At 41.5% G+C, this 16,486-nt stretch overlaps 4 protein-coding genes across 6 annotated transcripts in view; 3 read left to right on the top strand and 1 right to left on the bottom strand.

The window, feature by feature from the left end:
- LOC148390555 (sodium- and chloride-dependent neutral and basic amino acid transporter B(0+)-like) overlaps positions 1 to 16,486 on the top strand; it is a 40,260-nt gene that overhangs the window by 17,344 nt on the left and 6,430 nt on the right. The window lies entirely within an intron of this gene.
- On the bottom strand, positions 2,565 to 5,286 carry LOC148390558 (lumican). Of its 2 annotated transcripts, XM_088390679.1 has the most exons (5): positions 5,006 to 5,286; positions 4,202 to 4,530; positions 3,810 to 4,134; positions 3,383 to 3,700; positions 2,565 to 2,758 (listed from the first exon to the last, which is right to left on the bottom strand). In XM_088390679.1, the coding sequence occupies exons 1-5, from the start codon at positions 5,139 to 5,141 to the stop codon at positions 2,607 to 2,609; spliced, it is 1,260 nt and encodes a 419-aa protein (XP_088246805.1). In that variant the 5' UTR covers positions 5,142 to 5,286; the 3' UTR covers positions 2,565 to 2,606. The 2 variants fall into 2 exon arrangements, with proteins under 2 accessions (XP_088246805.1, XP_088246806.1); XM_088390680.1 differs by lacking the exon at positions 5,006 to 5,286 and having other exon boundaries at positions 4,202 to 4,520.
- fmoda (fibromodulin a) lies at positions 8,361 to 10,594 on the top strand. Its single transcript, XM_088390683.1, has 5 exons — positions 8,361 to 8,702; positions 8,835 to 8,957; positions 9,544 to 9,684; positions 9,746 to 10,013; positions 10,207 to 10,594. The coding sequence occupies exons 1-5, from the start codon at positions 8,361 to 8,363 to the stop codon at positions 10,356 to 10,358; spliced, it is 1,026 nt and encodes a 341-aa protein (XP_088246809.1). The 3' UTR covers positions 10,359 to 10,594.
- On the top strand, positions 10,788 to 15,563 carry slc6a14 (solute carrier family 6 member 14). 2 transcript variants are annotated; one of them, XM_088390676.1, is made up of 15 exons: positions 10,788 to 11,498; positions 11,627 to 11,771; positions 11,836 to 11,967; positions 12,446 to 12,607; positions 12,688 to 12,802; positions 12,879 to 13,011; positions 13,084 to 13,224; positions 13,363 to 13,498; positions 13,666 to 13,758; positions 13,849 to 13,974; positions 14,053 to 14,171; positions 14,234 to 14,333; positions 14,419 to 14,528; positions 14,907 to 15,074; positions 15,187 to 15,563. In XM_088390676.1, exons 1-15 carry the CDS (start codon positions 11,433 to 11,435, stop codon positions 15,346 to 15,348), a joined length of 1,908 nt encoding a protein of 635 aa, XP_088246802.1. In that variant the 5' UTR covers positions 10,788 to 11,432; the 3' UTR covers positions 15,349 to 15,563. The 2 variants fall into 2 exon arrangements, with proteins under 2 accessions (XP_088246802.1, XP_088246801.1); XM_088390675.1 differs by having other exon boundaries at positions 10,790 to 11,498; positions 11,615 to 11,771.

The raw sequence follows: 16,486 nt of genomic DNA, 5'->3' as shown, positions 1-16,486 counted from the left end.
GTGTTCGACTGGCTTGTTAAACATGTTTCTATGTAGAACACCATTACTAAAGGGAAAATCCAGCAGAAGCTAATTTTTAAATCCCTAGCTGATTCAAACTCTGCAAGTAATGGAAAATGCTACCTGATTGTATGACAGGAAAGTAAGACTCACACACGCTCTAATAATATTGTTGCTGATTTGAGAAGGAATGTTAAAAGTCAAGAAAATCTTTCCTCTCGGAAAACACTTGGTTGCTAATGTTCAACTGGTGTCTGATCTTGCCATCTGTTTTAACTCTTAAAGTTATGTAAGGTGAAAATAAAAAGGTGTTCCATAGGAATAATAGATTGTGAATTTTACCCAATGTTGACATTCATTGTACCGCACTTTTCTGCAGGTAAAAAAACCAACAACAAAAAAAAAACACTTCCACCTCGCTTGTAAAATTACAAGCTACAATAAACCTGTCAAATTACGGATGCTTTTTACAAGCTTCAAATTATTTTTTTTCTTTTACCTTTTGGCCCCTTGTTATTTTGTCTTGCTGGTCATATGATAGAAACTTTTGGGCCGTTGAACCTCTTAAAATTCCTAAAATATCAAGGGTCCAAAGTTCAAAGTAAAATCCACAAGTGCTGAAATCAGCCAGTCGGCTCCCTGTGAGGCTGTACTTCTCATCGTGTGTTTGGTGTTGCCAAATACTTTATTGTCTGTCCTATTCACTGAGAGTAATGATGGCGCTAGAACTAACACAAGCTCTATTTAAAGTTGCTTAGCTTGCAAAAGGTTGCCACAGATTTCCAGAACCAAAACAAGGAGCGACTAGGAAGCATCTGGAAACATTAACAGTGTTCATGTAACTGCAAATACAAAAGAGCTTTGTCTTTAGTTTTGCTTATATGCTTGAATTGAGTGCCGTGTATTTGTATGTTATGCGCTACATGATCGGCTCCTGCGCTGTCATTGCAATTTTTTTTTTTTTGCTCTGGCAGCACAGAAGCTGCTCAGCACAGCAGCTGGTTTTGACTACAGGTTTTAAAAGTATTCATTCTATTAGTGAAGACTGAAGAGATTGATTCTGTTTTTAAAAGTTATCTCCATGGTGAGTTTTTGTGGGAGAGATGTTTGTTGCTCTCCAAATAATGTTGATTTTCATCTAAAAAGTCATTGGCGAGCCTTGAAGATATTTCTGTAGGTAATATGAACAATTGATGTAGCATACGGCCAGGTTATAATGTGCTATCCGCTCCTGGAGTGCTTCCTTTTGCAGCATAAACATCTGACATCTGGAAGGTCCCTCAAAAACCTTTTGGAGGGATGCAGCAGTAGTCTGGCTTTGCAAAACAAGGCCGACTTAATGAGAAGGCAGTAAAACCAAGTCTAATAGAGAGAAAAAACATGGGGGGGTGGAAGTTGGACCAACTCCCAGCTCCTCTGAAGTACCCTCATTAGCATCTAATGCCGATATTTGTTTCTTTGTTTTAGTGGGACTGACAAGATGTGCTCTTAATGTGCAAAGCTTGGCTGCTGTACAGTGCAAAACTAGTCATGTAACTTGAGTTTGTAATCAAGAGGATAAATCCGCTCTCGAATGAGACTCGTATTTTATGTGAAACTCGGCCCAGACACTGTGAGCCTGTTCAGACCATCACAAGTACTTTTGGAGGACATGGTGTCACCTGGAAAGTGCGCCTGTGGCTGCGAAAGACGCAGACTCAAAACTAGTAATTATGTCTAGAAAAGCAAAGTTACAAATGAAAATATTGATGGAAGCAGATTTGAACATTCAAATTTATCACTTGGGGTTCACAAACGTCAGGTTAGGATTCTCCCTCCATCTGACGGAAAACAAGGCCTTAAAGCAGACTTTAAGTGGGGAGAACTAGTGTCATCAGATGATTCATGCCAAAGCTATGGCACACATCGCAACATAAATATAGTCTTTCTTCCATTCTCGCTACAATTTTCCCTGTTCACACCTTCACTAAGTGGGAACTTCACTCACCCGGCCTGTATTGAAGTCAGGCCAATGTACCCCGACAGCATTAGTGACACAATGCAGGTACAATTGAAATGGAATAATGCTGAAACTCGAAGTGTAATGTTCCCTGTTATATGAGAAGACTGTGTGCGTACGTGACCCTAGTAGTCGATGTCGTCATAACTGTTGCAGCAATGCCTGGCTTGAAACAATACGTTGAAAAAAAGAAATACGTACAGCGAACAAGTGTTATTAGGCAAATCTGGAAAAGTAAAGGTCATTAAGGAGTCTCACGGAGAGCTGGTTACTCACTTGGTTAAGATTACACAATTGTAAGGAAGCAAAGACGTTTCTGGTGCTGGGTTATTGCATTCGAGCATCTAAAAGATGCATGCTCGTCTGCAATATTGGAAGATGACATGAGTTCACCTCCCAGCGCTGCCACTGTGGTGAATGAGTCACTCTGCCCAGAGAGCGCTACCGCGTTTGTCATGGCGCCAACAATTTCTCTTCCGTGTTCTATTTCATTCAGACAGACATGAGACAGGATGTCACACTTGATGTCAAAACGTGAGGCCAAAATAACACACAGCACAGCCGCTTCAGGACTACACGCAGAAGTTTATTTTCATTTTCTGCATTTTTAAATGAAAATATCTTGAATCACTCTTAGACAGAAGACCCAGTCAGAGGGCAGATGCCGGTAGGACAGCTCGTTGCCGTCCAGTCGTAGGCTCTTCAACCGGGAATAAGTCAGACGTCCCACTTCTCTGCAGAAACTAGTCAGGTTGAACTCTAAGAACACATAAGTCAATTATTAAGTCCGCATTCTGACTTGGTGACTTAGTCTTTGGTTTCATGCCGTGCTCTGTTTGTTCATTAGAGGAACTGGGCCAGTCTGTGTTTCCTATTCCACCTCACAGGTGCTGTGGTTAAAAACCGCCGCGGTTCTTTTCAGTCATAGCGCGGCTCTCGGCCCAGACGGGGAGCGCTGGCGCGAGCAGACTTTTGCTTGGCGTTGTTGGCCAACCTCAGAGGTGTGTGTCGCCACAGAAGTGTTTTGCTGTCATTTGTCTGCCTGAGACACTTCTCACTGCAGTCTTTGAGCGCAAACTATTATCGTGAAATATAGCGCTGCAGTTGAGGTCCAATCCACAGCAGGTCAGAGTGATGAAGAGCAGATCGAGAAAGAGGAGCATCGAAAGTAGAACGCCATGTGCTTCTCGCTCATCTGGCACGACTTCCTCTAGTCTAAAACCATCACAGATGTTTTCATAGCAATCTCACTCTTCTATCTCCTCCCCTTACTCTCTCTGCTCTTTGCTGATGTGACTTTTTTTTTTATTTATCAGCTGCTGCTTATTTAAATCTACCAAGTATTTATAAGTGCATTCCATGATGTGTTTATGCACAGCTCACCTTTGATTTCATTGGCTTCCAGGTAGAGGTGCTGCAAGGTGATGGGGACTTCGGGGATGCTAGTAAATTTGTTGAAGGACAAGTCCAGTTCCACCAAGGTAGAGAGGTTGAAGGCCTGAGGGTGGACGTTGCCATTTTTCAGGTCGCAGTGGCTTAAACGAAGGTACTGAAGGTTGCTGAATCCCAGGAAACTGTCCTCATCGAGCCCAGAGAGCGGGTTTTTAGATAGATAGAGCTGCTGCACGTAGGTTGGTAAATGTTTGGGAACCGATGAGAAGGAATTCCCTCCGAGGTCCAATAAGTTCAAATTAACAAGACCTGAAACACATGTGTCCATGCTCAGAGGTATAAAATGTTTGAACCTCCCATGGTCCTAAAACCCAAATAATAAAAACACCAGTCAACAAGATGAGGAAGACACCGGTACCTCGCAACTCTCCTTCTTTAATGGTTTTTAAGATGTTTCCCTGCAGAAGCAGCAGTGTCAGGTTCTTCAGGTTCTTGAAAGCGTCGGGCCCGATGCTACTTATTTGGTTATAGGCCAGTCGGAGCTGCTTGAGACCGTCTGGCAGGTTATTCGGCACTGAGCTCAGGTTGTTGTGGTTGGCAAAAAGATGAACCAGTTGGCTCTGGTTTTGGAGGATACCCTGGTCCAGCTGGTCACTTCTCAAACAGTTGTGATCCAGAATGAGCCAGTGAAGTCCGGTGATGTTTGCCAGAAATGAAGAAGTGAGGGAGGAGATGTTGTTGCGCTATAGAAAGAAATATGATGTGCTGAAATATAAGATAGAAGATGGCCTACTTAAGATTTTTCCCTACCTGCAAAAACAGGTACTGCGTTCTGGCTGGAAGGTGCTCCGGGACATCTGCCAGGCCTCTGTGGTCACAGTAGAGTGCCGTTGGCCACTGAATGGGGCAGTCACATTGTTGCGGGCAGGCCTGAGGGTTGTTGGCTCGGTACCAAGCCGCATCCAAGCGACCCCGCAGGCTCAGCACGCTGGGCTCACCCAGCAAGCGGTCGATCCACAGGGGAACGCCGCCGTAGTCCGGGTCGGCCAGAGTGATTGTGGAGGCCACGGCGAAAGCGCACCACAGCACCGACAAACACAACAGCACAGCCATGGAGACGAGATGGCATCTATGGAAGCCTGCATGGAAGCATGTGAGATGACAACTCAGATTTGAAGTTTGCCTAAAATCAGATCACATTGAATGACAATTGTCTTTAATAATAATACAAACAATTTTGGAATTATAACTTCAAATGTAGTATACAGTATGTGTGTATAAATATTTCTGTTTTTATCTGAATGATACTTCTAAGCTTGGAAAGCAGCATTTACACACAAAGAGGCTCTGGGTTTTTCATAACAATATGCCACCAGAGAAGCTTGCGTCATCAGTAAGCATGTGTGCAGTGTCACAACGTGCAAATGACATTCTGGCAGTGTGAAAGTACAGCACGTGCAAAAAGTCAAGCAAAAAGGAAATTGGTGTCGAGTCATTCCAAGAACGTAACTCTCTGGCAAATGGAAGCAAACACTAATAAGACTGCCACATTTCCAGTTTGACAACCCTGTGCAAACAAATTCAGTATTGAACCAAAGAAGACCATAAATTTACCTTGATGTTTAGAAGAAATGATTGAATTCCCAAATGAAGCGCTCAGCGTCTTGCAGGAGCACTGAAGATGTGCGTGTGTGTGCGTGTGGGTCAGTGTGAGAACTTTCATGCTATGTTTATTTGCTCTCGAATACATTCCTCTTTCTCAAACAGTGGCGCCATCCCAGACTTCCTCCATGGTCTCCCCTCGCTAACTAGGCAGTAAAGTGGGGTGCAAACATGTCGCATGTAAAACAGAGATACACGTGCAAATGCATGCAAGTGCACTTCGCTGCAACTTTAGCGTGTGTGTGTGCGTGTGTGTGTGTGTCTTTGTTTGTATGTGTGTGTGTGGGGAGGAGGGGGTAGTGTTGCCTTTAGGCCTTCCACAGAGTACCTGGGGATCCAAAGAGACCATTCTGAATGTGCATGTGCCTGTGTGTGTGTTTAAACGCCTGCTTTCCCACATCACAGAGGAGAGAGCATAAATGACTCCAGACTTTTCTCCCAAATATGAGCGGGTTTTGTGGTGAGAATGTTGAGAACAAAAAAAAAATATTGCGCGTACAATCCTGTACAATCGTAATAAATCCAATGCTCAGTTGGATTTGAAACTTTGGTGCACATGGCACTAACCCTGGACAATCACAACCAGACAGAAAGAAATATTAAGTTAACAATATGTTTATTATTGTGGTTGTACTTTGCAGTGGTGTAGACATATATTGACTGACCAGAAGGAAAATTAAAAATCAATTATGTTTTATATGTTTATAGCATACATATAAATACTTCACACAGATTTGGTCTACTGTATTTTATATAGTGTCATATATGCAGGCTTTTCAATTCAGCATGCATTGGAGGCCTTATAAAATAATGGACAGCAAATTTAAGTTTTTATTGAGCCATGAAGGTTCATTTCATAAAATGTGGCAACAAAAAAAAACATGATTACTTCACTTGTCTTCTCACACTCCCTCAAGTTGTTTCTTATTAATGTGTGTAGATAGAAAGTTACTTAATTTTCTTTTGTCTGAAAGGTCACATTTAAATGCCGCAATTAGAGAGCGAAGTGAGTCATTTTCAAAGGAAGTGTAGTGTTGAAAGTATCACTCCAGGGAATTCTATGTTAAGGATTGATGCTTTATTTCCTGACAGATTGACATTCAATAAAATCTCTGCAGGCAATATTACTCAACTGTCTGTGAAGGTCTATTGTGTCTATTTGACCTATTGTGTCAAAAAAGAAAGACCTGACCTTTTTGAGTCATCCTAAAAGTAATCCATCAAAGCAGATGGGTTAAATATAAATATAAACAAATATATATATTTAAAGTTTATGTGTTTTTTTTAAGTACGGGAAGTCAGATAAAATTACTTTATCAGAATAAACTTTCAAAAGAACTACATTTTATATTCCATCTGCCCTCTGATTTTATTATCATCTTATTAATTATTATCATTTTTTCTAATTTTGAACCCAAAACGCACTATTATGTCCTTTAATTAACTGTGTGGAACTTCTCAGCATTCACAGTAGGGGGCAGTGTGTCTTAAATGTGTACCGGTGAATTTGGAAAAAAGATAGTTTGATCTCTAGCCTGATCTTCCATAAAATGGAAAACCACAGCTGATTTTAATATAATTTGGACAAGTTATAAGAGACTAACAATGAAAACAACATCCATATAAACCTCCTTTCACTATGTGTGAAAATGTCTTTGTGACGCAACGTTCATTGCATTTGTGTTTGCAGACATCTGCTTTTCATTGTTTACTTTATATTGTTCATCTCACAGGGAACCAGATCACCGACGTGTAGGCATGCAAGCAGAGATGTGAGAGTAAAAAAGGCGCAAAAACATTGCTCCTCTTGTTGAGCTAAGGGTGGGGTGGGCAGTTGTGGGGGTGAGCGATGCCGTGCTCAAGGGCACAATGTCAGACTCAAGCAGGATGTGATCCTGCGATCCAAATCCCAAGACCTTACAGATAAGCAGTTGCTGCACCTAAAACTTTGTTTCATTCAGATTTTTTTCTGGTTCAAAGCAGTAAACTGCAACAATAACCCACATCGGCAAAACCAATACATCTTCATCTTATGACTATCTTAACATATTTTGTGGGTTTTACCGAATGCATAATCTAGATCAGATCTGTATGAAACTATAACATGATAAATGAATTCATATTTTTTTATGATTCAGCAAATTGGATTATCAAAAGTAACATTCTTTTGGCGAAAGGACAAAAAATGAAGAGAGTGGACACAAAGTCAGATGGTATTAGGGAAGCAGGAAGTGACCCACATTAAGTCCAGACAGCCAACATGTGGGCAAGCTCACACGTGTGTTCAGTTAACCCTTTCGAAGCAACTGCTTGGAGAGGAAGCTCAGCAACAGATGTGAAGTTTTGCGAAGCAGGCTGCATACAGAATAAATCTCAGTTTTGTTTGATTGATAGTCACTGGCAATTCAGGGAAATCCTTTCATGACAATACGCTCTCTAGTGGCTGAGACCATCATAGGTGATGACATTATGCTCATATTTTACTCATTGCTTTAAAACATTTTTCTCTCTTATATTTACAAAATAAATCATCAGGTTGCACGCACAATGATATTAGTTATTGCGCTTCTAACAGTATTTGCACAATGGTCGATAAATATGTTCTCACCTGGGTGTTAGAAAAGGGGTGCAGGATGGTGGAGTGGAAGAAACCATCACGGTGAATGAGCAAAAAAGGGGCGGAGACGTCTATTTTTTTGTTGTTGTTGTTGGTTAGTGTGCCCTCCAGTCTTGGGACCATTCGGACACAGCGAGGGTGAAGCAGAGAAGGGGCCTGTATTGCTAAACAGGTAAAACGTGTAACCGTGTGTGTGTGTGTGTGTGTGTGTGTGTGTGTGTGTGTGTGTGTGTGTGTGTGTGTGTGTGTGTGTGTGTGTTTGCATGCATGTATAGGAATGTGTCTTTCAATGTGTCACAATTACAACGGTATGAGGCCTAAAAAGAGCTCCATTAGCATGTGCTGATATGATCATACGAGCGTTTTTCTTTGCTCCTCAGACATTGAAAATTTGGACCAATTTTGAGGCCCAGCTACAAAGAGTGCATTGTAACCATGGCTTTTTTTTTCTTTTTTATACTTCCTCCTTGGGTTCCCTGTGGATTAAGACTTTGAAGAATGTTGCTCCCCGCGGGCAATCCCATTGCAGAACTTTGCTAGTGGTGGCTTTTTTTTCTATATTTGTTTATTTAACTGTAGCATTATAGCATGCACCTATAAAAGCAAGGATTTTATTTTGCACCCTTTTGAGCGTGCTAATTCAATAACTGTCACCATTCAGGTTAAAGAGGATTTTGCGTGTGTGCTGCCATGCATCTTGTTATCGTCCTCTTGTCTGCCTTGCTTGCACTCCCTCCCTCCCATGGCCAAGATCCTTTTGGCTGGCTGTACAGCCGCCGGAGCTTCGTCCAGGACAAGGCAGGAGGCGAGTGCCCCCCTGAATGCGACTGTCCCCCGACCTTTTCCATTGCTATGTACTGTGATGCACGGGGCCTGACACTCATGCCCGCCATCCCTTCCCGAATGAAGTACTTATACCTTCAAAACAACGCCATCTCAGCTATATCCGACTCAGATCTGGTGAACGCAACCAATCTTGTGTGGCTCATGATGCACAATAACCAGCTCACATCTGATGGCATCAGCGAGAAGGTATGTTCATTAGTTGCAAGAGCACACAAGTTGCACGTTGGTTTGAGAGTGATTTAGAAACATAGCAAAGCTTTTCAGAAGCGGCAAGATTGATTGGTGTGCTATTTATCAGGATCCACATGTTGTTTTTAGGCCTTTTCGAAGTTGGAACAACTGGAGCGTTTTTATTTAAATCACAACAATTTGACCAGCATCCCTCGTAACCTCCCTCGCACCCTTCGAGACCTGAGGATCAACCATAACAACATTCAAAAGGTAACACTTGCTTGGCAGCAGTGGTGTCACTTGCGGGCGAGGTCACTCATTGTGGTAGATGGATACTCATACAAATCATTTCTCTGAAATAATTATGATAATGATTATTCATTAAATGAAAGAATTTATTTACTATTCAAGTGGTTTGAGGAAACTGATTGCAGTTATTCATTTAAGTTTAATAAAGTAACTCGAACAACTTAGCTATTACCAACTAAATTTGTCTCACTCTTTTTCCACCGTTTCGGTTTTCCAAATGTATTCATTTTATTCCGTCACGGCTTAAAAGGAGCTCGATGATGCACTTTGGCATCTCCTTGGAGTTTCCCCTCCCCCTTTATGTAAGAACTGAGCTCCTTTGTTCACACCGGTGATTTTCTGCCAATTGTGAGCTACTTACATTTCTACAAACTACTGTGTGCAATTAGCTAGCTAGCAGCGCCTACACCACAAAATGCATGACGCAGTTTACAGAATACAAAGTTTGCCTTCTACCCGTTCTGTGCATCCTTTATCGATTTGCACCTTGTTATATTTTGCTGTTGCTCATTACAAGGCCATATAATAACGTATACTTGTTGCCTAGGTAACACCTTCAGACTTGGAGGGAATGGATAACCTCACAATCCTGCATCTCAATGACAACGCTATCACAGACATGGGTGCGTCGCTCAAGTCCCTGACATCCCTCACGCTGTTGGACGTCAGCGCTAACAAGTTGACAAAGGTGTGTAACTTAATATGTCCAAAGTAAGAGCCTTTGTATATGCCAAGTCTCTCCTCCTAAGGTGCCAGAGGCTCTCCCTGAACAACTGCACCAGCTCTACTTGGACTCCAACTCCATTGCCTCCTTGCCTGAGGGCTTCTTGGCCGCTTTCACGCAGCTGCAGTACCTGCGAATGGCCCACAACCAGCTCACAGACAAAGGCCTCCCTTCCAACATCTTTAATGTGACGGGCCTGGTAGAGCTAGATTTGAGCTTCAACCGCCTGGAGAGAATCCCTCTGGTCAGCACCGCCCTGGAGCATCTCTATCTCCAAGCCAATCACATCAAAGGTAAGAACTGGCGGGATTTTATTAGCTACCAAAACGTCACATGGAGCAACGCAGTCAGAGTTCATACGACAGAGTGAAAACTATTGAAAGAAATGTGCCAGCTACATGTGGCCATGTTTTACGGATCTCATATGTGTACGGATGAGGTTAATGTCAGCAGATGATTAATTGTGTTTGCGTTGTGCCGTCGCAGAGTTCACATTGGGGAGTTTCTGCAACATTGTAGATGTTACCAATTTCTCCAAGCTGCAAGTTCTGCGGCTGGATGGAAATGAGATCAGTCAAGAGGATATCCCGTCGGATTCCTCGCTCTGTCTGCGTTTGGCTTCCAGCATTGACTTTTAATCAACCTTTTCAGAACACCGCTAACATTATCCACCTTGTGGTTTGTTTTTGAATGTTTCTGTAATGTACTGTGACTTTTCTTTCCCTTTTTGATATACTTGAATATACTTGATAATCAAATAGAATTAGTATCGATGACAAGATTGACCTAACTCTTGCTTCGATCAGCACGTGTCGAGCTTTAAGGTAGCGAGTAGAGTTAATAAAATGACAAAGCTTGATTTTGTACAAGTGGACGAATGGTATTAAAGATATTTTTATTTACTTTTTGCATGGATAAAACATACAAAAATTATCATATCCGTGTACTTTTAGTCTGTTCATCCACCAAATTATGTATTGAGTATGACAGTAAATTTCAAATAATTACTGTTTTGTTTTTTTTAAATAGTATTTTAAAACCAAGGTCACTATCAATCAGATGCCTAAAGGGAAAGGGTGGAGGATTGTACCTTGAAATATTAGTCAGTATGATTAGACAAATGTTTAAAGTCAAACAACATTTAGTATGTACATTTTAATTTTGTATGTATTTAGAATGTTTAGTTTGTGCATTTTTAAGTGCCTCCGTCATATCACAAAAGCTCCAAACCTTATTAGACATCAATACTAAATATTGTTGCTCCATCAATATTTGGCATTGTCGAGATTCTGTGTTAATTAATGGCCTCTATTGTCAGACATAAACTCCCCCCAGTTGTTCTCGAGGTAAATAGATAAGATTCATATTCTTTTGGTCAACAAGGTGAGACAAACTTTACAAGCCTCGTGTTCACAACAAGGAAAAGGTCAAGCATTTTCCAAATTAATGAAAACATTTTTTACTTGTCTAGGCATAGGAGGGTGACACACGCACACACACACACACACACACACAACTATAGTGCAAAGGGCTTTTTGTCCCCATTTAGTGGGAAATACCAGTACGCACTCACACAATGGCATTTCAAGGGCGGTCAAGTGAGTGCTTGTGATTGGTGGAGAAGCTCCCACTTCTCAACCTGACCGAGCCTTAAAGAGAACTACCTGAGAAAGCTCGATGAGGAAGAGTTCAGGAGAACGTGAGAGGAGGACATGAGGGAATACCGCTGGAACAAATGGAAGGATTTTATTTCGTCAAACCCCGCCGTTGTTGACCAGGTACTTACTCGTTAACAATCGATTCTGTTTTGGGCAATTCTATGAAGCCACGCAAGTTGCAATAGTATTGCTAAACACATTGTGGCACTTTATTAATGTTTTTTTGACATGTTGAGACATTGCAACAGAATGTGCACGTGGACGAGGGTGATAAGAGTACCGATCGAGGCAACTGGGCCAATAAGAAGGAGTACATCCTTTCTACCATTGGCTATGCCGTCGGCCTCGGGAATATCTGGAGGTTTCCATACTTGGCCTACAAGAATGGAGGGGGTAGGTGTATCTGATTACATCTGATGTGATACGAATCCTCTAACCTTTTCCTATCTTTGAGCAGGAGCCTTTCTGATACCTTATTTTGTGATGTTGGTACTGGCCGGAATTCCTTTTTACTTCTTGGAAAGTGCATTGGGGCAATTCTGCAGCCAAGGCCCGATTCACGTCTGGAGAGCAGTGCCGATCCTACAGGGTAAGATTTGCAGACGATCGTACCTGATTATAGATTAACAATGCGTTTTATTTGTATGACTCCCTTGCAGTTGTTTTTTTTTTTTTTTTTTTTTTCAAGGACTTGTGGTCACAAAATTGAAAAGGCCTCCAATTATTTACTTTCAAATAAACTAGCAAATTGTACTTCAAAACAATTGTGCCTAAAGAAAATCTGTAATAACAATAAATAAATAAATAAAAAGTCCGAAGCCCATTTTTCATCTCTATAAAACATCATGAACATAAAAAATGGTTAAAATAGACTAAAGGTGGCTTTAGTCGAACCAGAGCTAATCTATAAAGTCTGTTTTTCTAAATGAATTTGTCATATTCTCTGCATTGTTTGACTTCAAGGGAATATTTCATCTTGACAAATAGACACCAGGCCAACAGGAAATTGTGCTTCAGGGGAAGGAACACAAATATGAAGAACAACCCATGTGACTCTTGCTTTTCAGGTGCTGGCATTGCCATGGTGATTTTGACCTTTATGCTGTCCGTCTACTACAATGTCATCATGGCCTACAGCGTGTACTACATGTTTGCCTCCTTCCAGTCTCCTTTGCCCTGGTCCGACTGCTTCGGTTGGACCAACAGCAGCTGCAGCGACGCTCCTGGAGGTGCTTTTAAAAATGTTATAGATTACGTTGGTCAAGATCTATAGTCATGAAGTATTGATCCATTATTTCCTATTTTCTAGTATATTGCAATATAAGTGGTGCTTTAGTGGCCAATTGGAGCCAAGCAAACATGACCTGTCCTTCATCCGACGTGATCTTGGCACCAGTGCAAAGCCCCAGTGAGCAATACTGGGAGTAAGAATGTTCCGGCTTCAAACATGTTTGTGTCCATTAGTGGATTTGTTTTTAAATGCTGGCTCCTCTTCCACAGTCGCGTGGCTCTGCAAAGATCCGCGAGTATCGACGAGACAGGTCCCATCGTTTGGCACTTGGCTCTCTGTTTGCTGCTGAGCTCCATCCTTGTTGGTGCCGCACTCATCAAAGGCATCAAGTCATCAGGAAAAGTGAGTCATATCATACAAAATCAGCTTTGTGGAGCTTTAAGCTTTTTTAGAAAGTTGACCTTTTCCCTCTAGGTTGTGTATTTTACTGCAACGTTCCCATACGTAGTGCTTGTGATTCTGCTGATCCGGGGAGTGACACTAGAGGGAGCCAGAGATGGGATCCAGTTTTATATTGGCTCAGAGTCCAACTTGACTAAGCTGGCTGAGGCACAAGTATGGAACCAGTTGATTGATTGATTGATTGATTGATTGATTGATTGATTGATTGATTGATTGATTGATTGATTGATTGATTGATTGATTGATTGATTGTCGTTTTGTTATGATATCAAGCATCATTATGTGTTTCAGGTATGGAAAGACGCTGCGACTCAGACCTTCTTCTCTCTGTCTATTGGTTGGGGCGGAGTCATAACACTTGCTTCTTATAGCAAATTCCACAACAATGCCTTGATGGATTCATTAATTGTCACACTCACTAATGCTGGTAGGAGCATGATGAACATTGTTTTGGGGAAATAGATATAAGCTCTCCGGGCACTTTATTAGGTACACCTGCATTAAACTAATCCAAAAGTTGTAACAAAACTGTGCTTTTAAATGGTGTTCACTTTTGAGCCCTAAAGTTGCAGTACTATTTTCCCTCTTTGTTAGGCACCAGTGTGCTGGCGGGTTTTGCCATATTTTCCATTTTGGGCCACATAGCTCATGTTTACAAAACGCCTGTTGGAGAGGTGGTGAAGGAAGGTGAGTCACATATAATTACATCTAAATATTAAGTTTATGAGGCTTTTATTGTAGAGTTTGGGGGAAAAATGTTTTGGTGTTGTTGTGCAGGTTTTGGCTTGGCCTTCATTGCATACCCAGACGCTCTGTCCAAACTGCCTGGTTCTCCAATCTGGTCCTTTTTATTTTTTTTCATGCTGCTGACTGTTGGTCTGGACTCCCAGTTTGGAGCAGTAGGTGAGGCTTCACTGTGCTGGATGAGAGCAGCAAACCTCTCTGTATGGTGTGATAAAGCTCTCATGTCAATCCTTCTAGAGGTGATCATCACATGCCTGATTGACTCCTTTCCTAAACGCCTCACCTCCAAACATGGCACCTTGGCCATATTAATCAGTGTACTTCTCTTCCTCCTTGGTCTACCTCACGTCACACAGGTACATCTTTTAAGCATGTTTCTTATCGTCGTGGAAGTATACCTGCTCCATTTTGTGTCCAGGCAGGGATATATTGGGTGACTCTTGTTGACCAATTTGTCGCAGGCTGGGTCATGCTAATTTTGGCTCTCTTTGAGATCATTGGTTTCATCTACATATATGGTAAATATGACAACTGAAACAAATGGAAGTGAAGTGCATAATTACCTTAAATATGGGGAAGATGAAAATGTTTTTGTTTCTTAAGGGGGAAACTATTTTATTATGGACGTTGAGATGATGATTGGCAAGAAGAGTTGGCGTTATTGGTTCTGGTGGAGAACATGTTGGTTCTTCATCAGCCCCTGTGTTATAGTGGTAAGTGTACACTCCATGCACCTCGTTTTTAGGGCCTCTCCAAAAATTTACAGTTGACCTGCGGTCCATTCCCTTGTTGTAGTGCCAGATACATGATGATATAATATAATGATGTTGGGTATTAATTGTTGGTTGACTGGATATATTTTGGGTGAACTTAGTCTAGTCTGCCCCTGCGCAGATTTGCACTGCACTTTGTGCCAGACTTGCTCATAAAAAAAAATATATAGCCCTAATAAGGTGGTGATTGTAATTAGCTTTTGACTTCAGGGAGTCTTGATTGTGACAGATTGTGGCTCGAAAGCGTGGGTTACTTACTTTACACGTGATTCTTATTTGGTCTCGGATGACTAATTTTACATTACTTTCATTTTACAGGTGATTCTTATCTGGTCTCTGATGACTTTCATACCCCCTACCTATGGAACGGTCCAATACCCAGCTTGGGCTCTGGCTTTGGGATGGTGCATGGAAGCGTTTATCCTTCTTTGGATTCCGCTCATTGCTCTTTATAAGCTGATAAGAGCACAAGGAACATTGTGGGAGGTGTGTGTACGTGCAAGCATTCATGCATGTGTATGCCCACGTTGCTTGATATTTTTCTCATGAATGCCATAAACACATTGCATCAATTTTCTTGCTGTATGACTTTTCACAGCGTGTGAAGTCACTGTGCTCTGCCTCGGAACATTGGCATCCCTATCTAGACATTCATCGCAGTGAGCGGTATGCAGAAGAACACTGCAGGCGCAGGAGGAGCTCCAGTAATCTCAACAAACCAGAACAATGTCTAAATGTCATCTCCAGCTCAAAGTTCTGATTAATGTATTTTGAACCAATTTAACTTGCACACAAGTGACAAACTCACATCGAGCCACTACACATTTTGGCCTTTTTAAGCAAATCACATATTTTTACTTAATTTCAAACAATTTTAAAAATGCAAATGATCTTGATTTTGAACAAATTCGTCTATTCAATGTACTTTATTGTTGTCGAACCACTTTTTAAATAAATGATTTGCTTTAGAAACGAGTTATTCGTCATTCTGTTGTGTATATGTAAAAATAATTTGTGACTGTATGGTTTCATAACAGCACCAACATCGGCCAGCGTGAGTCTAGTGACGTCTAGTGGCCAATTAGTAAACTGCATCCACCGAACAGTTGGAGCAGAAACAAAGCCAGCAGGTTACTGTTTGTTTTGAATAAACTAATGGGGCTTCCTTTGCACTTTGCAGCTCTTGAAATTCTGCGATTCAAACTCACCTGACAGAGTTTTGGATGGAAAGACAACAGTGTGCAGTAGTGTTGGCTCGTGAGTGAACGATTCGTATAAAAGAACGAATTTCTTTTCAGTGAACGAGAGCAAACGAATCACTTCCTAAAGTGATTCGGGTTTTTTTCCACTTCATATGACTTCAACTAGTAGGTATCGGTAATGTGCATTGAAGCTGTAAAACAAAACGAAGAAGAAAACGACGTAACTTCCCGTTTGCGAACGAGTCGTGAATTGCATTTCCCGTTCACCAACTAAACAGATCTGTGAGTGAACGATTCAGTGAGGTGGGGGTGAGGGCGGGTGTGGCACTTTTCACTTACACTTAAGCTTTTTCCCTAATGAAGTGGCCTGTTATTAGGTACACCTCATGGACACTTCAATAAGTACACGACACGAGGTAAAAAATAAAAAAACAAAAAATAAATAAGAAAGTGTAGCGAACGGTTCTTTTGAACAAATCTTTTGAGTGAACCGATTCTAAAGATTCAGTTCACGTAACTGGACTGCACATCACTAGTACAAAACAGTGCAGACGGCCTTGGACTGCCAGGTCGAAATAGCCAACTGGTTTGTGACATGGGCTCTTTCTTGGTAAAAACCTGGTTCGATCCCAGGTATGCGCACATACCTGTATGAGCTTTTAGAATTGGAACCTCACTTTGTTTGCATATGCAAAC

This window comes from Syngnathus floridae, chromosome 11 (assembly GCF_059516105.1).
Source record: "Syngnathus floridae isolate MCC-2025c chromosome 11, RoL_Sflo_1.0, whole genome shotgun sequence".
Lineage (NCBI taxonomy): Eukaryota > Metazoa > Chordata > Actinopteri > Syngnathiformes > Syngnathidae > Syngnathus > Syngnathus floridae.
The sequence above is the reverse complement of the archived record's forward strand: the minus strand, read 5'-3'. Positions and strand labels throughout refer to the sequence as shown.